This window comes from Geotrypetes seraphini, chromosome 6, assembly GCF_902459505.1.
Source record: "Geotrypetes seraphini chromosome 6, aGeoSer1.1, whole genome shotgun sequence".
Lineage (NCBI taxonomy): Eukaryota > Metazoa > Chordata > Amphibia > Gymnophiona > Dermophiidae > Geotrypetes > Geotrypetes seraphini.
Window position 1 is genome coordinate 6,926,664 of NC_047089.1, and position 19,717 is coordinate 6,946,380.

The 19,717-nt window shown below is 47.0% G+C and overlaps 1 protein-coding gene across 1 annotated transcript in view; it reads left to right on the forward strand.

Moving 5' to 3' along the window:
- Positions 1 to 478: 478 nt before the first annotated feature.
- STARD10 (StAR related lipid transfer domain containing 10) overlaps positions 479 to 19,717 on the forward strand; it is a 74,001-nt gene continuing 54,762 nt past the window's right edge. Inside the window, exon 1 of the mRNA XM_033949642.1 lies at positions 479 to 865. Coding sequence (XP_033805533.1) covers positions 707 to 865 — 159 coding nt within the window. The 5' untranslated portion in view covers positions 479 to 706. The remainder of the gene's footprint in view (positions 866 to 19,717) is intronic.

Below are 19,717 nucleotides of genomic sequence, written 5' to 3' on the forward strand. Positions count from 1 at the left end.
CGGTTTACAAATTGATTGACTTTAAGAGGGGAGGAAGAAAGAGGGTTAATAGGACAGGAATAGTGATTAGCACTCACTTAGAACATATGCCCATGCTCAAAGGTTTGTGGGGGTGGGGAGGGCACTGAACCACCATGGCATGTTTCAAACAGGGTCCTTTTTGGGGAGCAGAGAGACAAGGGGGTGCCACTAGACACCTCTCCTCTCCTGCCCTAGACCTGGAAACAAAAAAAGGTGTTTTTTTTTTTTTTTTTTTTGGGGGGGGGGGTGATTTATCTTGTCACCATGGCTGCAGGGTGTATCCTGATGGCATTAACATGCATTTAAATGATGATTGTAGCAGCCAAGATGAAACCATCAGTGCCAACGTGGCTCAGGGCATCAGATTGGCACACAGTGCTGAGTCGCCCCTCCCCCAATGTATCACATTAGCGTCCAGGGAGGAGTCATTATTTTTTGCAGCCCCCCCTCTCTAGCAGCTGATCGCTCCCCGCCCCGCCTGCCCGGGGGCGTGTCTGGCTGCCATCGGGAGTCGGTGCTGCAACAGCGCAGCTGGCAGCAGCCTTGGCACGGCCGGACGCCCGCAGCAAAGAAGCCGAGTGGTGGGCGCGGGAGCTGCCGCCTCCTCCCCCGCCTGCAGGGGGCGGGGGAGAGCCCAGGTTGCGAGAGCGGCGATCCGGCGCCGGATCCGGATCCCTCCGCGGCCATGTCCCGGGAGAGCGTGCAGGTGCCCGACGACCGCGACTTCCAGCATTTCCGGACCGAGTGCAGCTCGGAGGCGGGCTGGAGCCTCACCTACAACAAGTCCGGGCTCACGGTGTGGATCCAGATCCTGGAGGAGGAGCGGGCGCTGCACAAGATCAAGGTAAAGGCCGGATCCCCCCTCAAAGGGCCACCATGAAGTCCTGGCTTTCTTTCAAGGCCGCCTAAAGTTCCCTAAACTTGTCCTGCAATTCTGGCAAAATCGAATGCAAACCATAACCTGTTCATTCACCTGTAACCTGTTCTGGGGAAGGGGTAAAACGCGGACCTCGCGTCCTTAAAAATCTGAGGTCGGTGCCACCTGTGGTTAGTTTCTGGCTCTGACAGACCTCGATGACGGATCCTAATACTTTTCCCTCCCTAAGCTAAGATGGATCCGTCAGTGCTAAATTGTCATCGAGATCTGTCAGAGCCAGAGACTAACTACAGGTGGCACGGACCTCAGATTTTTAAGGAGGCGAGGTCCGCGGTTTACCCCTTCCCCCTGTTCTGAGCTCTCTGGGGAAAAGGAATGAAATAAGTAGCCCAGGTCCTTTCACCGTCTCTTGGCTGACCTGAAGAACTGAGCTCAGCACTTAAAAGTTCAAGAAAGCAAAAGAAATCGGGATCCAGTCTGCCCACAGTTCTCCTCCCCCTCTCTTGCTGGTGACCCAGTTCCTCCTCCTCCCTTTCGACACTCCAGTTGGCAGCTCTAGAAACCTGTTGGACCAGAGGCTTGCCTACAGTCGGCAGTGGGGCTGACCGTGCTTTGTTTCTGCCACCTGGCTGGCCCTGGTTCTGGCCCTAGTGTAGCACTGACCCGCTTGCTAATTCCTCCTTTTCTTGCTTCTAAGGGTTCATGAGGCAGCAAGGGCATCTTTTTCAGAGATTAAAGCCAGGACTTGATCCACCTGTCCTCAAGGAAGATAGAACACAAAAGGCACATTGTTCTCTCTAATATAGCTAAGACCCTGCAGTGTACATCAAAATTGTGTTTTCTGTACAGAAACGGAAGAGTGTGCTGTCAGCTGGGGTTCAAATCCCACCGCAGCCCCTTGTGATCTTGGCCAGGTCACTTAACCCTCCATCTCCTAAGGCCCAAAAGTTGGAGACAGGGAAATACCTTCTGTTCCCAAAATCTTTTCCTTTCTTACCTTCTGCAGGGCGTCCACAGGTTGGGGGCGGGAGTCCAAGATGGCTGACAGAAGGCCGCAGCAGAGCTGAAACCCAATCCTTGGATAGCTTTGGGCGTTTTTGTTGGCTTTGTGAAATGCAAGGGGCAGATCTCAATTTACACATGATGCCCTTACAAGGTCTACTCCACCTTGGTTCAGTCCTCAATTGATCGTTTTATTGGTACTTGCTGGAGTGAATATATCCAGATCCTGGGGGTTAGGTGCTGGAGGGGGCAGAGACCTTGGAGAGCCTGGATAGCTATTTTCCTCAAGGCCTGGAACCACTACTGCTACGATGAATTATTTCTATAGCACTACCAGACACACGCAGCGCTGTACAGAGTCACAAAGAAGACAGTCCCTGCTCCAAAGAGCTTACAATCTAAACAGACAAGACAGACAAACAGGATGTCATGGATACAGTTAAGGGGAACGGTTAATCAGCGGGCTGGGCTGGTGGGCAGAGGAGTAGGGTTAAGGATTGAAAGCTACAACAAAAAGGTGGGTTTTCAGTCTGCTTTTAAACAAGGGAAGGGGCTTAGCAGACAAACTCGGGTAATTTATTCCAGTTGCTTCTGTGACTGAGGTGTTGCTAGAGCCAAGGGGAGTAGAAATGAGATCACTCATGATCTGTAGAGAGAGGATGGATGTTCTGCTTGCTGTGGCTTGAAATGGGTGAAGATGGCACCCCAGGTGGTGCAAGTTTACCAGCGAGTGATCCCAGCATTAGTACCTTGGACTGTGGAGTTATAAATAGAAGCTGCATTTGGTGATGGGTCTGATGTAGACTGAAACTTGGCCTACGCATGGATTACCTGGAGCTGTAGTTGCCAACTGGGTCCAGATTCACCGGACAGAGTTGAACCAGTTTTGAGTTTATCCCATTGCATGCCCTAAGAAAAGGAAAGACTACAAGTCCCAACATGCAATGGGTAAAACCCAGGACTGGATCAACCCTGTTGCGCGACTCTGGACCAGGCCTCCAGTGGCAACCTTAAAGGCACTCTGGATTGCCATTTCTTCTCTGGAACAGGCTTTATCATCCCGGTGGGTGAGTGCAAAGATCTAGATTCACGAGGAAGAGATTGTGTCTAAGTTAGTCTAAGAAGCTGGATCAGGAAGTTGTTGCCATAATACCTTAAGCGCGAGATTATTTTTCACCCTAAACTAAGCTTTGAAAGTTGTTCTTAAAGGCTGAATCCCAGGATCCTCAAGTTTCCAAAGCATCTTTGATTATAAATGGTTGATACCCTCAGGAATAAGTGGGGGAGGGGACTTTTGTGGATGCCGCTCCCAGCTCCTGAGGCTGGACCTCGGGTTAATCCTACCCCTGCCCTATTCTGAAAAAGAGAGAGGCAGGCCAGAGAGGGGCTTCTGTACCATCAGCCTTAGCACAGGACTTCCCAGACCAATCCTGGGGACCTCACCGCTAGTAGCTTCTCTGTATTTTCGCCATGAATATGTAGATCTCCAGGACGCCTTAACTGGGTGGAGGGGGAGCTCTTCTGTATGGGGGAGGGGTGTGCGAGTCAGCTCCTATCCTCCAACAAACAGACACTGTGCGCTTTGGGGCTTCTTGTGTGCTGTAGACCAGCCAAAGTTTGACTTTTTCCACAGGGTAAAGCGATTACAGCTGTCTACAAATGGAATGAGCAGTGCAAAGCCACCGGCCACCCTTCAGCTCTTTATATGCTATTCTTCCTCCTGTTGTTTTGTGGCCGTGTTACCATGCGCCCTCCGAGGCCTGCTGGTAAATAGGGCACGGAGCGGAGAAGCGGGCACTGACGTGAGCAGAAGCATCTCCCGAGGTTGCTGCCAGGGGAAACGAGAGCGCACGCAGGTTTATTCAGAGAAAGAGAGGCTGCGAGAGCACGCTTTAGTTCCTGCTGAAGGGTGGAGGGGACAGGGAAGCTGGCACAATGAGATGCTGAGGGGCTGGAGGAGGTTCTCGCTCAGGATAAGGTGGGGCTCGATTATGCCCCTTGAAGTTACCCCCTCCTCCCAGCCCTGGTTTTACCCCACTGCTGGAGGGCAGTTTCCTCCGTACTTCAGGACTGAAATTCTGCATGCTGTGTTGTAAAGTGGGCATCGTCTCATCATCCAGATTTTGTTTCCTGGATGCACCTGTGAGACAGTTCAAGTCAGCGTGGGGAGTAGCAGGTCTTTACTTCTGCAGATGGGTTTAACCCCCCCTTTCCTCCAGCCGAGCATTGAATATTAACTGATCGGACGGTCGCTGGCAAATAAGTGTTTAAATCAAAGGAGATTCCAGCCCCAGTTCAGGCCCGGATGCCACTTTAAAACAAACTCTGCCCATCTGAGAGGGCACGGCAGGGTGTTTGTTCGGAGTGTGTGAATGGTCTCTTCGCTCCAAGCCATGCTGTAAACAGCTGTCCTGGGTTGTGGCTTTGAGAGCCCTGTATCAAGTGCCTGGACTGAACGAATAAATAAATAAGGTGCCATGGATCGCGTGCAGAATCCTGAACTGCTGAGGGCACTGATGCAGGAAACGCATAGAATTGTTAGCATGCACTAGCCTTTAGATCAGTGGTTCCCAACCCTGCCCTGAAGGACCAGCCGGTCAGGTTTTCGGGATTGCATGCCTGAAACCTCCATTAGATGCAAATCTGTCTCATGCATATTCATGAGGGTTATCCCCAAACCCTGACTGGCTGGTGGTCCTCCAGGCCAGGGTTGGGGACCACTGCTTTAGATGACATTCCCTTCCTGTCCACGAAACTGGGTTCTAGGGAATCAGATGAAGATTTGAAGGACACTGTACCAGTTTGACTCTTTTTTTAAAAAATAATTTCTATTCCACATGCCCTACTATTCTATGCGGATTACAAATTATTCAGGTACTCAAGCATTTTTCCCTGACTGTCCCGGTGGGCTCCCACTCTAGGGTCGCAAGGAGCAGTGCGGGATTTGAACCCACAACCTCAGGGTGCTGAGGCTGTAGCTCTAACCACTGCACCACACACTTCCACACTCCTTTGCTTCCTCATTAGCCCCTCCTTTTTACAAAAGCATAGTGCAGTTTTTAGCGCTGGCCACTGCGGTAAGAGCCCGACGCTCATAGAATTCCTATGAGCGTAGGAGCGCTGTTACTGCCGCGACTGGCGCTAAAAACCACGCAACGCTTTTGTAAAGGGGTGTGTGTAGATTTTTTGCCTAGTTTTCTTCATCTTTGCCAATTTTAATTAATTTTTTAAATCCCAGTACGCTTTGGCAATAGTCTATGGATCATGGCTCACTTCAGAACCTGGCCTGTAGATGTCACTGTGGAGCGACTGCCGGAGATGCCTTTTCTTAGGGGTCTGTGACTGTTGTCTCTGCAGTCCCTGCTTCCCTTCAGTCCGATTGCATCCAGGACTCATGCCCTGCACTTTTCATATGCGCATACATTTTTGAAATAAGAAGTATGGGCTTAAGTACTTCAGCTCACTTGGAACTAGTGCTAGGATCTGGTGTGAGGAGCTTTCATTCACCATCACCCTATTTGACATCCTCTCCTGACAAGACTAATCTGGTCATTGATGGCCCTTAGGCTAAGGCCATTTCTACAGCACATGTGGCGCAATGGTTGGAACTATAGCCTGGGTTCAAACCCTGCGCAGCTCCGTGGACAAGTCACCTAATCCTCCACTGCCCCAGGTACATTAGAGAGATTGTGAGCCCACCGGGACAGAGAGAGAAAATGCTTGAAGTGCTTTGAGTGGTCTACAAATCCCAATCGCAGAAAATCCCAGAATCCCTCCCTAAAGCAATGACCATCCTCTCCTGGAGGCTGTGAGTGCTGAGCCAACTCAATTTGATGTACCTTTTTCAACTTTAAAATGTCATTCTTCCGCTGTCCGTGTCGCATATCTTTAGGCTGTGGTAGAGATCTGTTCTTCCGATGTTCATGCTTTTGTGATTCCTGCGTGAGGCTCTGGTAGTGATCTTTTCTTCCGCTGTCCTTGCTGCATTTATGCTTGACTGGCATAGGGTTCTGATAACTGTCAGCCCTTAACCGTGTCTCAGATTTATCAGCCTGCTACGTGATTCATGGTTCCTTGTATGAGAAAAGGCTAAAAGGGTTAGGGCTCTTCAGCTTGGAAAAGAGACGGCTGAGGGGAGATAGGATTGAAGTCTACAAAATCCTGAGTGGAGTAGAACGGGTGCAAGTGGATCGATTTTTCACTCCGTCAAAAATGACAAAGACTAGGGGACACTCGATGAAGTTACAGGGAAATACTTTTAAAAGCAATAAGAGGAAATATTTTTTCACTCGGAGAATAGTTAAGCTCTGGAACGTGTTTGCAGAGGTTGTGGTAAGAGAAGATAGCGTATCTGGTTTTAAGAAAGGTTTGGACAAGTTCCTGGAGGAAAAGTCCATAGTCTGTTATTGAGAAAGACTTGGGGGAAGCCACTGCTTGATCTGGATTGGTAGCATGAAATGTTGCTACTCTTTGAGTTTTGGCCAGTTACTAGTGATCTGGATTGGCCACCGTGAAAATGGGCTACTGGGCTTGATGGACCATTGGTCTGACCCAGTAAGGCTGTTCTTATATCATAAATGTCTGTGCAGGACTCTCAGCCAGTTTGTACTGAAGTGTCTACAAATAAATAGGTCACATCCTCTTGAGTTTTAAGGGTAAAAGATTTCACCATGTCCTTAGCTTCCTAAATGACGGGCCGCAACTGGGGTGGGCTGTGCACCTGTGTATAATAAGCCTAAACTGAACATAAGAAATGCCTGCACCGGATCAGACCTGAGGTCCATCTAGTCCGGTGATCTGCATAGGCGGAGGCTCAGCCAGGCTTACCCCGGCGAATACCTTAGTCACTCGTATCCCTCAATGTGTCCTGCAAGAAGATGTGCGTCCAATTTTCCTTAAATCCTAGAATGGTGGTTTCCTCCACCACCTCTTCCGGGAGAGAGTTCCAGGCGTTCACTACTCGCTGTGTGAAGCAGAACTTTCTGACATTTGTCCTGGCTGTGTCCCCTCTCAGCTTCAGTCCATGACCTCTTGTCCTGCTTTGATTGTACCACAGAAAGGCAAATCCCATTACCCCTACCCTCTTCATAAGATAGCACTGCCTCAGGGGAGAGGAGGGGGAGAAAAGTCGCATGCAAATGAGGCCATGACACCTAAGAGGTGTGGGTTTATTTTTTTACGTGGAGTGATATAATGTCAGAATATATTTCCACCAGAACTAGTAATGGCTGTTAACACTAAATCCAATCAAATGTGTACTGGAAAAGTACTTGGAGGACATGTTACTGGTGGTGGGTGTGGGAATATCAGTATGGGGAAGGGGCAGGCATCATTGCTACAGAGATGACTATAGACATTGTTCTCATGTTGCAGATAATCTTGTCCTGAGAAAAGATGGGTTGTGTTATTATGGGGGTGCTGGAAGATTTAAGTACCAAACGAGAAAGGAAAACACCTCAGAACATAAGAACATAAGCAGTGCCTCTGCTGGGTCAGACCAGAGGTCCATCATGCCCAGCAGACCGCTCATGCGGCGGCCCATCAGGTCCAGGACCTGTATAGTAATCCTCTATCTATGCCCTTCTATCCCCTTTTCCTTCAGGAAATTATCTAATCCCTTCTTGAACCCCAAAACCGTATCACGCCCTCTGGAAGCGCATTCCAGGTGTCCACCACCCTTTGAGTGGTAGACCTCATCTTGAGCTCATAAACTAAAAAAGGGAAATAATTTTACTGGTTAAAAAATTCCTCCTCAGATTATTTCATTTTTAATGTTATCTTGGTTCCATAAATAGCCTATTTCTCACACTTGTATGTGGCACTCTGTTCTTTCAAAAAATGTCTTTGAAATATTTATCTGCATAGAGAATGACTTGATCCCACCGATGGTAGCTAACGTTTCACTAAATGCTGCATCATGGGAACCGGGACCAAACCTTCTAGGTCGAGGGAGACTTGCCCGGAGCCGAGGTCTTCGAGGCCGACATCGAGACCGAGGTTGAGGTCAAGGCCGAGACTGGGGTCGAAGCAGGAGCAGCCTCCATGGCGAAGAGCTCCGCAATCCTGGCCCTACGCCACCGAAGAGCCCGGGGTTGAAGAGTGGCACAACGAGGACAGGAGTCCGTCGGGTGATCAGCATCCAGGCACAGAATACATCAGCGGTGCGGGTCTGTAATTGAAATAACCCGACCGCACTGGGAGCACTTCTTAAACCCGGTAAGAGGCCGGGACATAGGGATAAATGGCCGTGGCCACAGCAAACCGGGAACCCCTGGTCACCAAGTCGAAAAGACAAAAAAATACACAATCAAGTAGCAAAAACGAAGAACGAACCGCACAGCGACTCCCGACAAAATAAAGAGCCGTGGTGCTAGAAAGGCACTTAGAAGAACGCAGAGAAGAGAGACAGGGCTTTCTGGCTCCGCGGAAAACTAAGAACTGAAGACCACGAGGAGGGGATGCGCCCTCTAGTGGAGTGGGAAGGCACACACATGCGTGGGTAGCACTAGCGAACTTTGAGATCTTCAATCAAGTTTGCTTGAAAAGCTGTCCGCGACGGGGCTCCGTGGATGACGTCACCCACATGTAGAGAAAATGCTGTCTGCTTGTCCTGGGATAATAGGGGGTATTCTTACCATTACTATTTTGTAATTCACTGATTGTCCACTTTCTCTTCTGTGGAAACCGCCTAGAATTATTTTGATTAAGGCGGTAAAGAAAAATAAAGTTATGTTATGTTATCTATAAATCTTATTCTTTAATCAGATAAGTGCATTACATTTGTACACACCGAGTGCTTTATAAAGAAAAATGGATAAATATACCAGAAAGTAAATTTGGGAATCGGTGTGTAGAGGGTTTTGTGACCGATGATAGAAAACCTGTCCTGCTGAGTTAAACCATCACAAGAATTGAATATTCTGTGTATGGTGCAGGCTTCTGAGGTCTTTCCCTCGTGATATATCCAAAACCAATTGCATAAGGAACCTAGTACTGTGAGTTGTGTGTTACATTTAAGAGGTCCTTTACCATTTTTGTTTCAAGTAGTATGTTATCTATAAAGAAACATGTTGTTATAATCTCTGGGAAAATCATTCATAATCTCAGTGCCTCCCATGTTGCCAAACTTACTACAATCGGTACGACAGAAACATGCTCAAAGGCTCTGCAAAGATGGCCGCCATCCCTCAGGCTTCCTTGTTATTTTGGTGGGTGACATCAACATCATGTCACTTCCATTTTTTCCGACAGCGATTAATAAAACCCAATAGAATTTAATTGCTGCCATTCAGTCTTGGCATCTAGGTTCTTCGGTGTTTAATCTGTAGCTCCATTCCTTTTCACGGCATAAAAGAGCGCCCATACTTAAATGCAGAGATGTGATCACTTGCAAAACATTTCAGGGCAGTAAAGGAATGCCCTTTGAGATCCCAATGCCGTAGAAGGGACTGCGCCAGTTTTTTGTAAGTTACACAAATCCTGTGTTCATTAACTCTCATCCCACATATAATTTTGGCCAAGGACAGATAATATAGATGACAAAATTTGTAGTGAAGGTAGTTTCGTGTTTAATATGTTTTCCATTTGATGAAGGTAACATATATAAATAAAGCAAAAATCAAAGGAAATAAGGAATACCTTTTTTATTGGACTAACTGCATTTTTTGATGAGCTTTCAAAGGTAACTCTTCTTCTTTGCGTACCAGGCGGCTAAGATGAACCCTTGGCTTGCCCAAATGATACTCGAGGCTCCCTCTTACCTTAGTTTTAGAAAACTTCTCAAAACACACCTCTTCCGCAAACAGGGCTTTTAATCCCCCTTGCCCCCTGATTCTCCCCTTTCCCACTCTCCCCCCATTCCTTATGCTCTCCCTCCTCCCCCCCTCCCCACTAGGTCTCTCTCTTGTTATCGCTTACCTTCCAACCCTACTTTCTGTCTTACCGTTACTTCTGCTAATTCTCAGTTAAAGTGTTCCCCACGCCCCCCTCTTCATTGCCTGTAATTTTGTTAAAATTTTGTAAATCCATGTGTCACCGCGGATCTTAATTAACGGATGTGAACCGCCTAGAACTTCTTTGGGTATGGCGGTATACAAGAATAAAATTATTATTATTATTATTATTATTCTTTGACGAAGTAACCATGGAATTCACATTGTAATCAGCTGTTCATAACAGTTCCTTAAATTATTTGACACAAATACAGCTGTTTGATTGATTTTTGGTTTACAAAAGAACGACCATATTAGTCCCTATGATCGTTTACTTCATTGGCTGCCTTTGGAGGCAGCTTTAAGCTGATATCGGGATTGTCTCCAGCTTACCTTTGTCCTCATTTTGTGTTGCGTAGACCATCAAGAGAAACTAGAAACTTCTTATCCAAAACTTAACGGGTGTAGATAGAAGACCTTCTTCGATAGGACCCTGGCGTTTCAAGCTGGTGGGCAAAATGTATTCAGCGAGCTACATTATCGGAAATTAATTAAGACCACTTCGTTCGATAAGTTGATTACTTAGGGCTCCTTTTACAAAGGCGCTTTAGCGGGGTTAACGCCCGCGACTTTTCATCACACGCTAACCCCCGCGCTGGCCAAAAACTACCGCCTGCTCAAGAGGAGGCGGTAGCGGCTAGCACGTCCGGCGGTTTAACGCGTGCTATTACACGCGTTAAACCGCTAGCGTGCCTTTGTAAAAGAAGCCCTTAGTGAGTTTTATTATTGAAATTCTATTTTACAAATATGTGTCTATTTTTTATTGTATTATTGTATTTCGCTCTTTTTAGTGTATGGCGGTAGTCCCCAGCCTTAAAGCATCTACTTGCACTCGCCAGCAGGACTGGCCGCCAGCACTGGACTCCCTGCTCTCCAAAAGATCACGGTGTCGGCTCCTCTCACGGGCCGCACCAGCGTTGGAGAAGGCTTCCGACGCTGGCGGGGACTGAAAGGAGCCGCTGAGACAACTTTAAAACTTAAAAAAAAAATTTGCCCGGAGCAGGCCAGACTGCGAGGCGGGCAGGGAAGCGCCGACAAAAAAGACTACAGTCGCAAGCCGCTCAATAGGACCAGGCAGGCAGCCAGCCACGCGACGGAGGGAAACACAATTAAAAAAAAGGTAACGTGCAGGGAGAAGCTGGGCCTGCCTGCGAGGAATGCAATAAGGGAAGGGAGGCACTTGGAACAGGCTAGACAGTGGGAAGAGAAGGGGGACGGGCGAAAAGGAGCAGACCACATCATGGTAAGAGTAGGGAAGGGGGTGGGGGAAAATGCTGCTACTGCTACACAGGGACCTGGAGGGGAAGGGAAATACCGCTGCTGCACAGGGAAGTGGGGGGGGGGGAATGCTGTTGCTGCTGCACGGGGAAATGCAGGGAAAAAATGACAGACAGACAGCAGGAGGGAGGGAGACAGAAAGATGGAGAAAGGGGGCCAGGGAGAGAGAGAGACAGTGGGAGGGAGAGAGAAAGAAAGACAGACAGACATATATTCTAGCACCCGTTAATGTAACAGGCTTAAAGACTAGTAAAAGAATAAAGTTATTATTATTGTTGTATACTCTGAAAAGGGTTCCAGTGTTTCCTTAAAGTTGACACAATGTTTTCAATGCCAGGAGTATATTGAAGGACATGAGTGGGTTTCCTCTCATCATCTTAATTTTGTTTTTCGTCAGATAAGAAATAAATTAAACTCTTATAGCTTAAGAGGTGGAGGGGGTAGGGTAGTGAGAGGGAATGACAACAGATATGGGTGCTTTACAAATTTGAAAAAACAAAAATGGCCCACAGTCTATATTCCAATTTTAAATATAATTTTAAATTTTCGTGTGTTATGTAAAGAAAAGAATTGAAAGGGATAGTATCAGTTAAGTTTTAATGGTTTTGGGTCCACCAATGTGGAGAAAAACCTTTAAACTTAGATGTCATTACTCCCATGGACATTCAGTATGAGCCATAGAACGGCCGCCCGGTGTATCTCAAAGGCTCAGGTAGTGACCTTGCGATGACTAGCATCAGCCAGATTATTAGTCTGGATAAGAATCACTGCCTCATACATCATGTTTAGTCCATAATCCGGGAGAAAAAGACTTTAGTTATGAAAAATCTAATATATAAAACAAATTACTTGAAAACTAATAAATAAAACACCAAACTGTCCCTGGCAATCTTTACTACTAAGGTGAAACCACAAAAATCACATAATCTCCCAAAGCTGGTGTGATAAAATGTTAATGGCTAAAATTGCCTGTACTCCCATAAGGTGTCTTAAGTCTTGGTAAAGTGCCTGTGCTGATTCAACGGACAAAAAAATAGTAATACAATAGTGTAAAAAAAAACCCAAAAAACAAAAACTGAAAAAATTGTGAAAAACATACAAAAAAAGAGTCCAAGTTTGGAAAATCATAAACTCTTAGAAAAGAAACAGAACTGAGTCAAATAAATAGTACTTAGCTTCAAATGCTGAAAGGAAAAAATATTTGTCCAATGTAAATCTCCACTTTACAAATTGGCAGGGTAGGACTTAAAGGCAGCTTAAAATAAAGTGGGCTTTCAGCCTGGATTTGAAGATTACCAGAGACGGGGCTCAACACACTTAGTCAAAGCAGGTTGTTCCAGGCATAAGGCGCAGCAAGGTAGAAACTAAGAATTGCCGCTGCTGGGTCAGACCAGCAGTCTGCTCACGTGGCTGCCCTTAGGTCAAAGACCAGTGGCCTGAGTCTAGCCTTACAGGTGTACATTCTGGTTCAGCAGGAACTTGTCTAACTTTGTCTTGAAGGCATCGGGAGTTGGCAGTAGAGGAGAAGGGTACCGACAAGAGAGACTCGCCCAAGGCAGTTGCTGCCCAGGGCCGAGTATAGGGGGAGCTAGTGAGAAGCTGCAGAATGAACTATATGCGGAAACGAACAGGAAGCCAGTGAAGGTGACTTGAATGACGTGAGCGTAACGACGCTGGCAGAAAAAGAGACACGCAGCAGAATTCTGAACAGATTGAAGGGGAGAGAGAGAGATGGCTTAGTGGAAGATCTGTAAGAAGCAAGTTGTCTATCGATCACGACCCCTCCAATTAAAGATCCAGCTAGCAATTTTTCCTTCCTAGTTTGCTGTTGGAATTTGAATGACACATGCCTTTTGTGGGTTAGAGTTTAGAGGTGACTCATCTTTAGTGTTCTTTTTCATTTTAATGGAGGCTGGAAGATTTCACATACAGAATGACAGTTCGGATCCTAAGACGGGTGCAGTAGGTGGAGGTGTGGGAGGACCTTTGGCAGCGGAAAAATGATAGGACAGGGCTGCCGCTCTGCAAGAGAAGGACCAACTGGCCAGAGGAGAGCTGCTGCCATTCCCTGTGTTTTTGGGAAGTCCGCGGCAGTGCTTGTCCTTCTGCCCTAGATATTGGCTTCTTTGCTTAATCTTTCCTTAAACCAGTAGACCAGTGGTTCTCAACCTTGTCTTGGGGACCCCCCCAGCCAGTCAGGTGTTCAAGATATGCATGAGGGAGATTTCTGATGTCGGAGAGGATGTTCTGGGCCAGCCAGGCAGCAATTGGCTGGCTCAGAACGTCCTCTCCGATGTAAGAAAGAAGACTTCCTGTCGGCTTTAACAGCAGCAGGGCAGCCTTTCATCTTGCTGGCCCTGTGCGGACCGGCAGAAATTTCCTGCGGACCGGCACCGGTCTGCGAACCAGCGGTTGAAGAACAGTGCTCTAAGGTATACATACTCGGGTTCTTAAGTCTCTTCTTATATGGCTTTTTGTGCTCACCCCATTCCTTACTTAGAGTAGTGTCTCTGAAACTTTTGTAGCTCTGGCACACTAAACGGAGCATATGTTTTTCACAGCACATTATAACTGAAATTATAAAATTGCAAAACCAACCAAAAATTAACCCCTCCCCCCTTTTACAAAACCGCAGTAGCGATTTTTTTAGCGCAGGTCGGCATGCTGAATGCTCTGCACTGCTCCCAACGAACTCTATGAATGTCGGGATCAGCGCAGAGCGTTTAGTACGCCGGCCTGCACTAAAAACTGCTATCGCAGTTTTGTAAAAGGGGGGGGTTGGGGTTAAATTTGAGAGTAGTTTACTTAAATGTCTTTAAGCTATGAATGGGCAATTGTTACATCGGTGAAACTAAAGTAGATAGACTAGAATTGCTAATCAATGCGATGGATGTGATTGTTTTTGAGGGCAAATTAGCTCAAAACGTGTACTCTCTTTTTTTCCAAGTTCCCAAAGATAAGAAGATCCCAACTGTAGCAAAACCTCGATTGCTTTGTTGCTCATGTTAGGATAACGGCTGCGTAAATAATAAAACTGGAATTACTTGCCGTTTTCAAGGACCCGTCGCGTCAAAGAACGATGCTTGTCTGGGCGGTTTTATCCTTACGGTCGCAGACGCTCATACCATCATTGACAGACTCTTGAGTACGAGACGTACATGTCATCTATTCAAGTGTATACTTCTGAAGGGGATTTTTAAAATGAAAGTAAAGTTCTGGATTCTCTTGCGGCACATCCGGTATGTCTTTGGGGCACGCGGTTTGAGAGAGTTTTGCCGCATCTGTACCCCTGTGGGTCTGAAGCTCTTTGCTTTTCCTCCACTAACATGACTCCAGCCTTATCATAATAATAATCATAATAACTTTATTTTGTATACCGCCATACCCAGAGAGTTCGAGGCGGTTCACAGCAGTTAATAAGATTACACACGAAAATAACCTTGGAATTTACAATTTTTTGGAATGTACATGTCGTTGAAGTTAACAGGAGTTAAAAAAATTTTTTTTTTTTTTGAGAGATCAGGTCAATGAAGTCGACATAAAATGCCATCAGTAGGAATATAAAAGGAATATGCGAGGAATATATAGGGAATATAGTACATGGAATATACAAGAGTGTACAAAAAAATGTTGTTTTTTTTTTTAATAGGGAAAAAAACATACCGGTCAGGGAGGTTAATTGGTTTGGAGGGAACCTTGGGGGTGGAGGTTCAAGTGTATTGAAGGGAGTAGAAGTCGCGAGTGGGAGTGTTAGAGATTCTGTCTGTGGAATAAGTGAGTTTTGAGTTTTTTTCTGAAGTCCAGGTAATTGGGGGCGTCAAGTATAATTTGGGACGAGGCATTTGAAACCAGGCTCATGACTGTCTTTGAGTTCGACTAGTCGTCCATGGGTGGGCAGGTTACAGATCGATTTAGCCACTGCTTTAGCACTTTCCAGTGAAAAATGATTTAGGAGGGCCGAGATGTGCTGAGAGTAGAGTCGGTTCAACGGATGGCCACCAGGATGGTCTCGGGGCTCAACAATTTACAGTTGTATTCTCTCGAAGAACGTAGGGAGAGGAGAGAGGGGAGACATGATTGAGACGTTTAAATATATCACCGGACGTATCGAGGTGGAGGAAGATATTTTCTTTCTCAAGGGACCCTCAGCCACAAGAGGACATCCGCTCAAACTCAGGGGCGGGAAATTTCCAAGGCGACACCAGGAAGTATTTCTTCAACGAAAGAGTGGTTGATCATTGGAACAAGCTTCCGGTGCAGGTAATCGAGGCCAACAGCGTGCAAGATTTTAAGAGTAAATGGGATGCCCATGTGGGATCCCTAAGAGGGTAGAGTTAAGGAGATGGGTCATTAGGAGCGGGATCTCTAGGAGAGTAGACTAAAGGGGTCAGCAGAGTGGGCTATGGCCCTTATCTGCCGTCATTTTTGTATGTTTCTATGATGATGCTTTTTGAGGAGCGTCCCTAGTTAAAGGGAGGGATGGAAGGCACTGCTGGAGAAGCCAAAGTGTTGTGCTGGAAAATTCCTAAAATATTAGCATAAAATATGAGAAAATTCTGCTCAAGTTCTGGCCTCACACCCACAGCGCCAGCTGCTTCCCTTCAGTCCTGCGTGTTTGTTCTTCTCCTTTCCTTGCGTCTCTCTCTCTCTCTCTCACCTTCTCTCATTTCTCTTGTCCTCCACCCTCTTCGCCTTTGATTTGTTCTCACCTTTTTGGTTCCTTGGGCCGAGGGCTCGCCGCTGCTGTAGGTCAGTTTATTTTCAGTTAAATTTGAGCAGTAATTGTAGAGTTTATGGGTTTTAGTGTTTAGAAGAAATGAGATCCTTAGAGCTGAGTTTCGAGGGTAGAGGGGGGTTAAGTGCCATGGAAGATACGGAGCTGTGATGCGTCTTGGAGGGGGGAGGGGAACCACTCCGCAGAAGTGCTCAAGGAGGAAGTGATTTGGTGAAATATTGCATATGCTTCTGGATATATGCATAGGGTTACCAGATGTCTGGATTCCCCTGGACTGCTTTTCAAAACCTGGCACTATGTCCGGGGTTTGAAAAGCCGCCTCAAATCACATCGGGCCGGGAGGAAGTCCGCACAGGAGTAGATGTCACGTGAAATAGAAACATAGAAACATAGAAAATGACGGAAGAAAAGGCCCACACTAATGACCCACCCCCTAACTTCCTCGATGAAGAGATCCCACATGCCAATCCCTCCCTGCCCGACGCGGTTTGTGGAGGCTTTTCAAAACCCAGGTATAGTGCCAGGTTTTGAAAGGCCATCTGGGGGAATCCGGACGTCTGAATATGCAGAGCAGCAGGTTTGATGGCTCAGTGTTGTAGGTGCAGGTTTTGAACCTGCTTTGATTTTCTAGTTAGGCAGGACCTGGAAGCCCAGGGCTTTCTCTGCAGTGGCATAGCGAGCGTGACCAGTGCCCAGGGCGGTAGTGCCCTTCCTTCACTCTCTTCCTTGGCCTCCCGCCACGTGCGACCCTTCCCCATACCTTTTCAATTCAGCTCGAACCGCTATCGACCTACTGCCGTCGTTGGCTTCGGCGCTCTCTGTGACGTCACTTTCTAGGCGCGGGTCAAAGAGAGCGCAGAAGCCGACGCGGGCACTAAGTTGGTGGCTGCTCGTTCTGAAGTTAAAAAGGTATGGGTGGAAGGGAAAGGGTGCAAGTGCAGCAGGAGGAGGAGAAGGGGTGCAGGGGCCCTGAGCAAGATGGCGCCCCGGGGTCTACCGCTCTCTTTGCTTCCCCCCTTGCTAGGCCACTGTTTCTCTGTTTGACTTTTAAAACTTTACATCAGGCAACTCCGCCTTATCTAATGGCTCTAACCATTCCATATCACTTGCTGGTGATTGCAATGGGCACATGTGCAAAATAAATGGAAAACCCCCCAAAACCCAACAACAAATCGAGCCTTGAAGTCAAACAACCCTCCACCTGACAGCGGGAGAGATGCCCTCTCCCCCTTACTTAGATAGCTGACCGGAGGGATGCCTACTCCTTCCGGCCAACAGGCCCGCCTCTTCAAAATGGCAGGCCTTCGCCTCCCCGGTGCATCCTGGAATGCATCTGGGAGGGGCCTGAGGCACTAATTGGCCCAGGTTGTTTAAGACCCCTCCTGTGGGTGGGGCCTTAGTGGTCTGGGCCAGTCAAAGCCTTAGGCTCCTCCCCAGAGCATCCGGGAGGGGCTTGAGGCTTTGATTGGCCCAGGTTGTTTAAGCCCCACCCATAGGCCGTCTGCTAACCCTACCTATATGTGCTTTGAACTCCCTTTCTTTCAGTTGACTTTTCTAGGTTACAGACATTTCTGAGTCTACTTGATCAATGGCAAGGTTTTACCTCCTCATGAATCCTCCCAGAGGTCTCCAGACCCTGAGCCCGAGGTGACAATATTAATTTCTAGTTGTTTGAATTCCAGCTACTGTGCTTGTTTCTGGTTCTTCTGCAGTGGGAGATGTCATAATGATCTCAGTGATAACCAGGCTCTTTTCCTGCAAAGTGCTCGTCTCTGGTTTTGTCCCTGCCTCTGTAATTCCCTCTCCCAGGTGTCCTGTTTGTCTGTCTGATTAGACTGTAAGCTCTATCGAGCAGGGATTCTCTCTTAATGTAGAAATGATTACTAGCAGTAGAACTAGATCTTAGTAGGGTTAACTTGCTTTGCTCTCCCCTCATGAGCTTTCCGCACTTAGGGGGTAGTGATGCTCTGATCTCCCCCTCGCAGTGCTGCTAATGTCCCAACTCTATCGCCTTGCTGGTCCAGTAATCGTGTGCAACATGGCCCTAAGTAAATTTGCTCAACCCATTTGAATGCACTTCCAGTTTCTCTGCTCTTTTCACAGGAACACGGTTTGTACTCTCACGCTCTGTGGGAAAATAAATCTTCCCTAAAATATCTCTCGGCTTCGGCCTTGTTCAGTCCTTCACTCGGCTTCAGTAGTTTTCACAAGGCCGTAGAGTCAGCCTTGCCACCTATTATCCTTTTCTCATTCAGTACTTTTCCATGCTTCATTTATTTATTAATCTTCTTTATCTTTTCCTCGGGATCTAGTTTCCACTTATCATTTCTAGTTCTAATTTCTTAGAAATCTCTGCTCCTGGGCAGGGAGATCGACTTTCTCTCACTGCCCAAAATGGGCCTATAGTTAAGATGGCCTTTCTTTTGGGGGATTGTCTCTGAGTGGCGTAGTGCCCCCCTAGATCCTCCCTTTCCCCACTCCATATGCACGCTCTCCCTTCCCCCCTCTCATCTTAATCTTTGCCAGTGTGAGTAGCTTTTCTCCAGCATGCTCCTCACGCCAACTTTAGATTTCCCTCTGACGTCACTTCCTGATCCCTTGACCTGGAAGTGATTCAGAAGGGAGCCGATTTAGCACAGGGCACGCCTACTCTCCGCCCCCAAACAAAGTATTTTCAGCACATGGTTGGCACATACCAAGCCCCAAATTGGCGTGTGGTGCCCATGGCTGGCGTGAAGCACACCTTATTTATTTGGAAACAAGTGCCGGGAGGCTGTCGGCAGGTAGTCCACACACGCTGCACAGCCAGTAAGTCAGACCACTCCGGGACTTGTGTTCTGAATCAACAATTGACTTACAATCAATTTAGGCAATTAACTGGGACCAGTACAATACCAGAGGCATTCGTTTTGGCAAAGCAGTAATCAAATAGTCCTTACAACGTCTCTCTGTCTTTATTTGGAGGCGAGTGTGGTGTAGTGGTTAGAGCTACAGCCTCAGCACCCTGAGGTTTTGGGTTCAAACCCAACGTTGCTCCTTGAGACAGACAGGGAAATGCTTGAAGTATCTGTATGTAAACTGCTTTGAGTGTGGTGGTATATAAGTCCCAATCCCTTTCCCTGCTGTCATAATGCCTCATTCCACCAATAAGAGCCAACCTCATTAGTGATGTCACAATGGCTTGATTGTCCTATACATGGCTCACATAAGAGATGCCATACTGGAACAGAGCGAAGGTCCATCAATCCCAGTCTCCTGTTTCCAACAGTGGCTAAACCAGGTCCCAAGTACCTGGCAGAAACCCAAAGAGTAGCAACATTCCAGAGCTGAGATTGTGATGTAATAATGCCTCATTCCACCAATGCCTAAGAGCCTACCTCAGCAGTGATGTCACAATGGCTTCATTGTTCTATACTTGGCTCACTTTTAATATTGTATTGGAGAAGAGTGGTTACAGCTACAGCCTCAGTACCCTGACGTTGTGTGTTCAAACCCTGTGCTTCTCTTTGTGACCCTGGGTAAGTCACTTAACCCTTTCAGGACCATAAGGATCGTAGGCCAATTTTTGTGGTTTTGACGACATTTTTATGGTAAAAAGGGCTTGCAGATGCCAAAAAATTGATTTTTTTTTGTGAAATATCATTATTTTTTTTTAAAAAAATCAAACTTCTGGCTTATGGACAGTGTGGCAAGTGAATCTTCTCGTCAATCTGGCAACGACGCTAATGAATGAATGTCGGAACCAGTTTGTTTACATAAAGGCAGTATCATATGGAATCCGTACATATCAAATTTAGAACTGTAGACTATCCC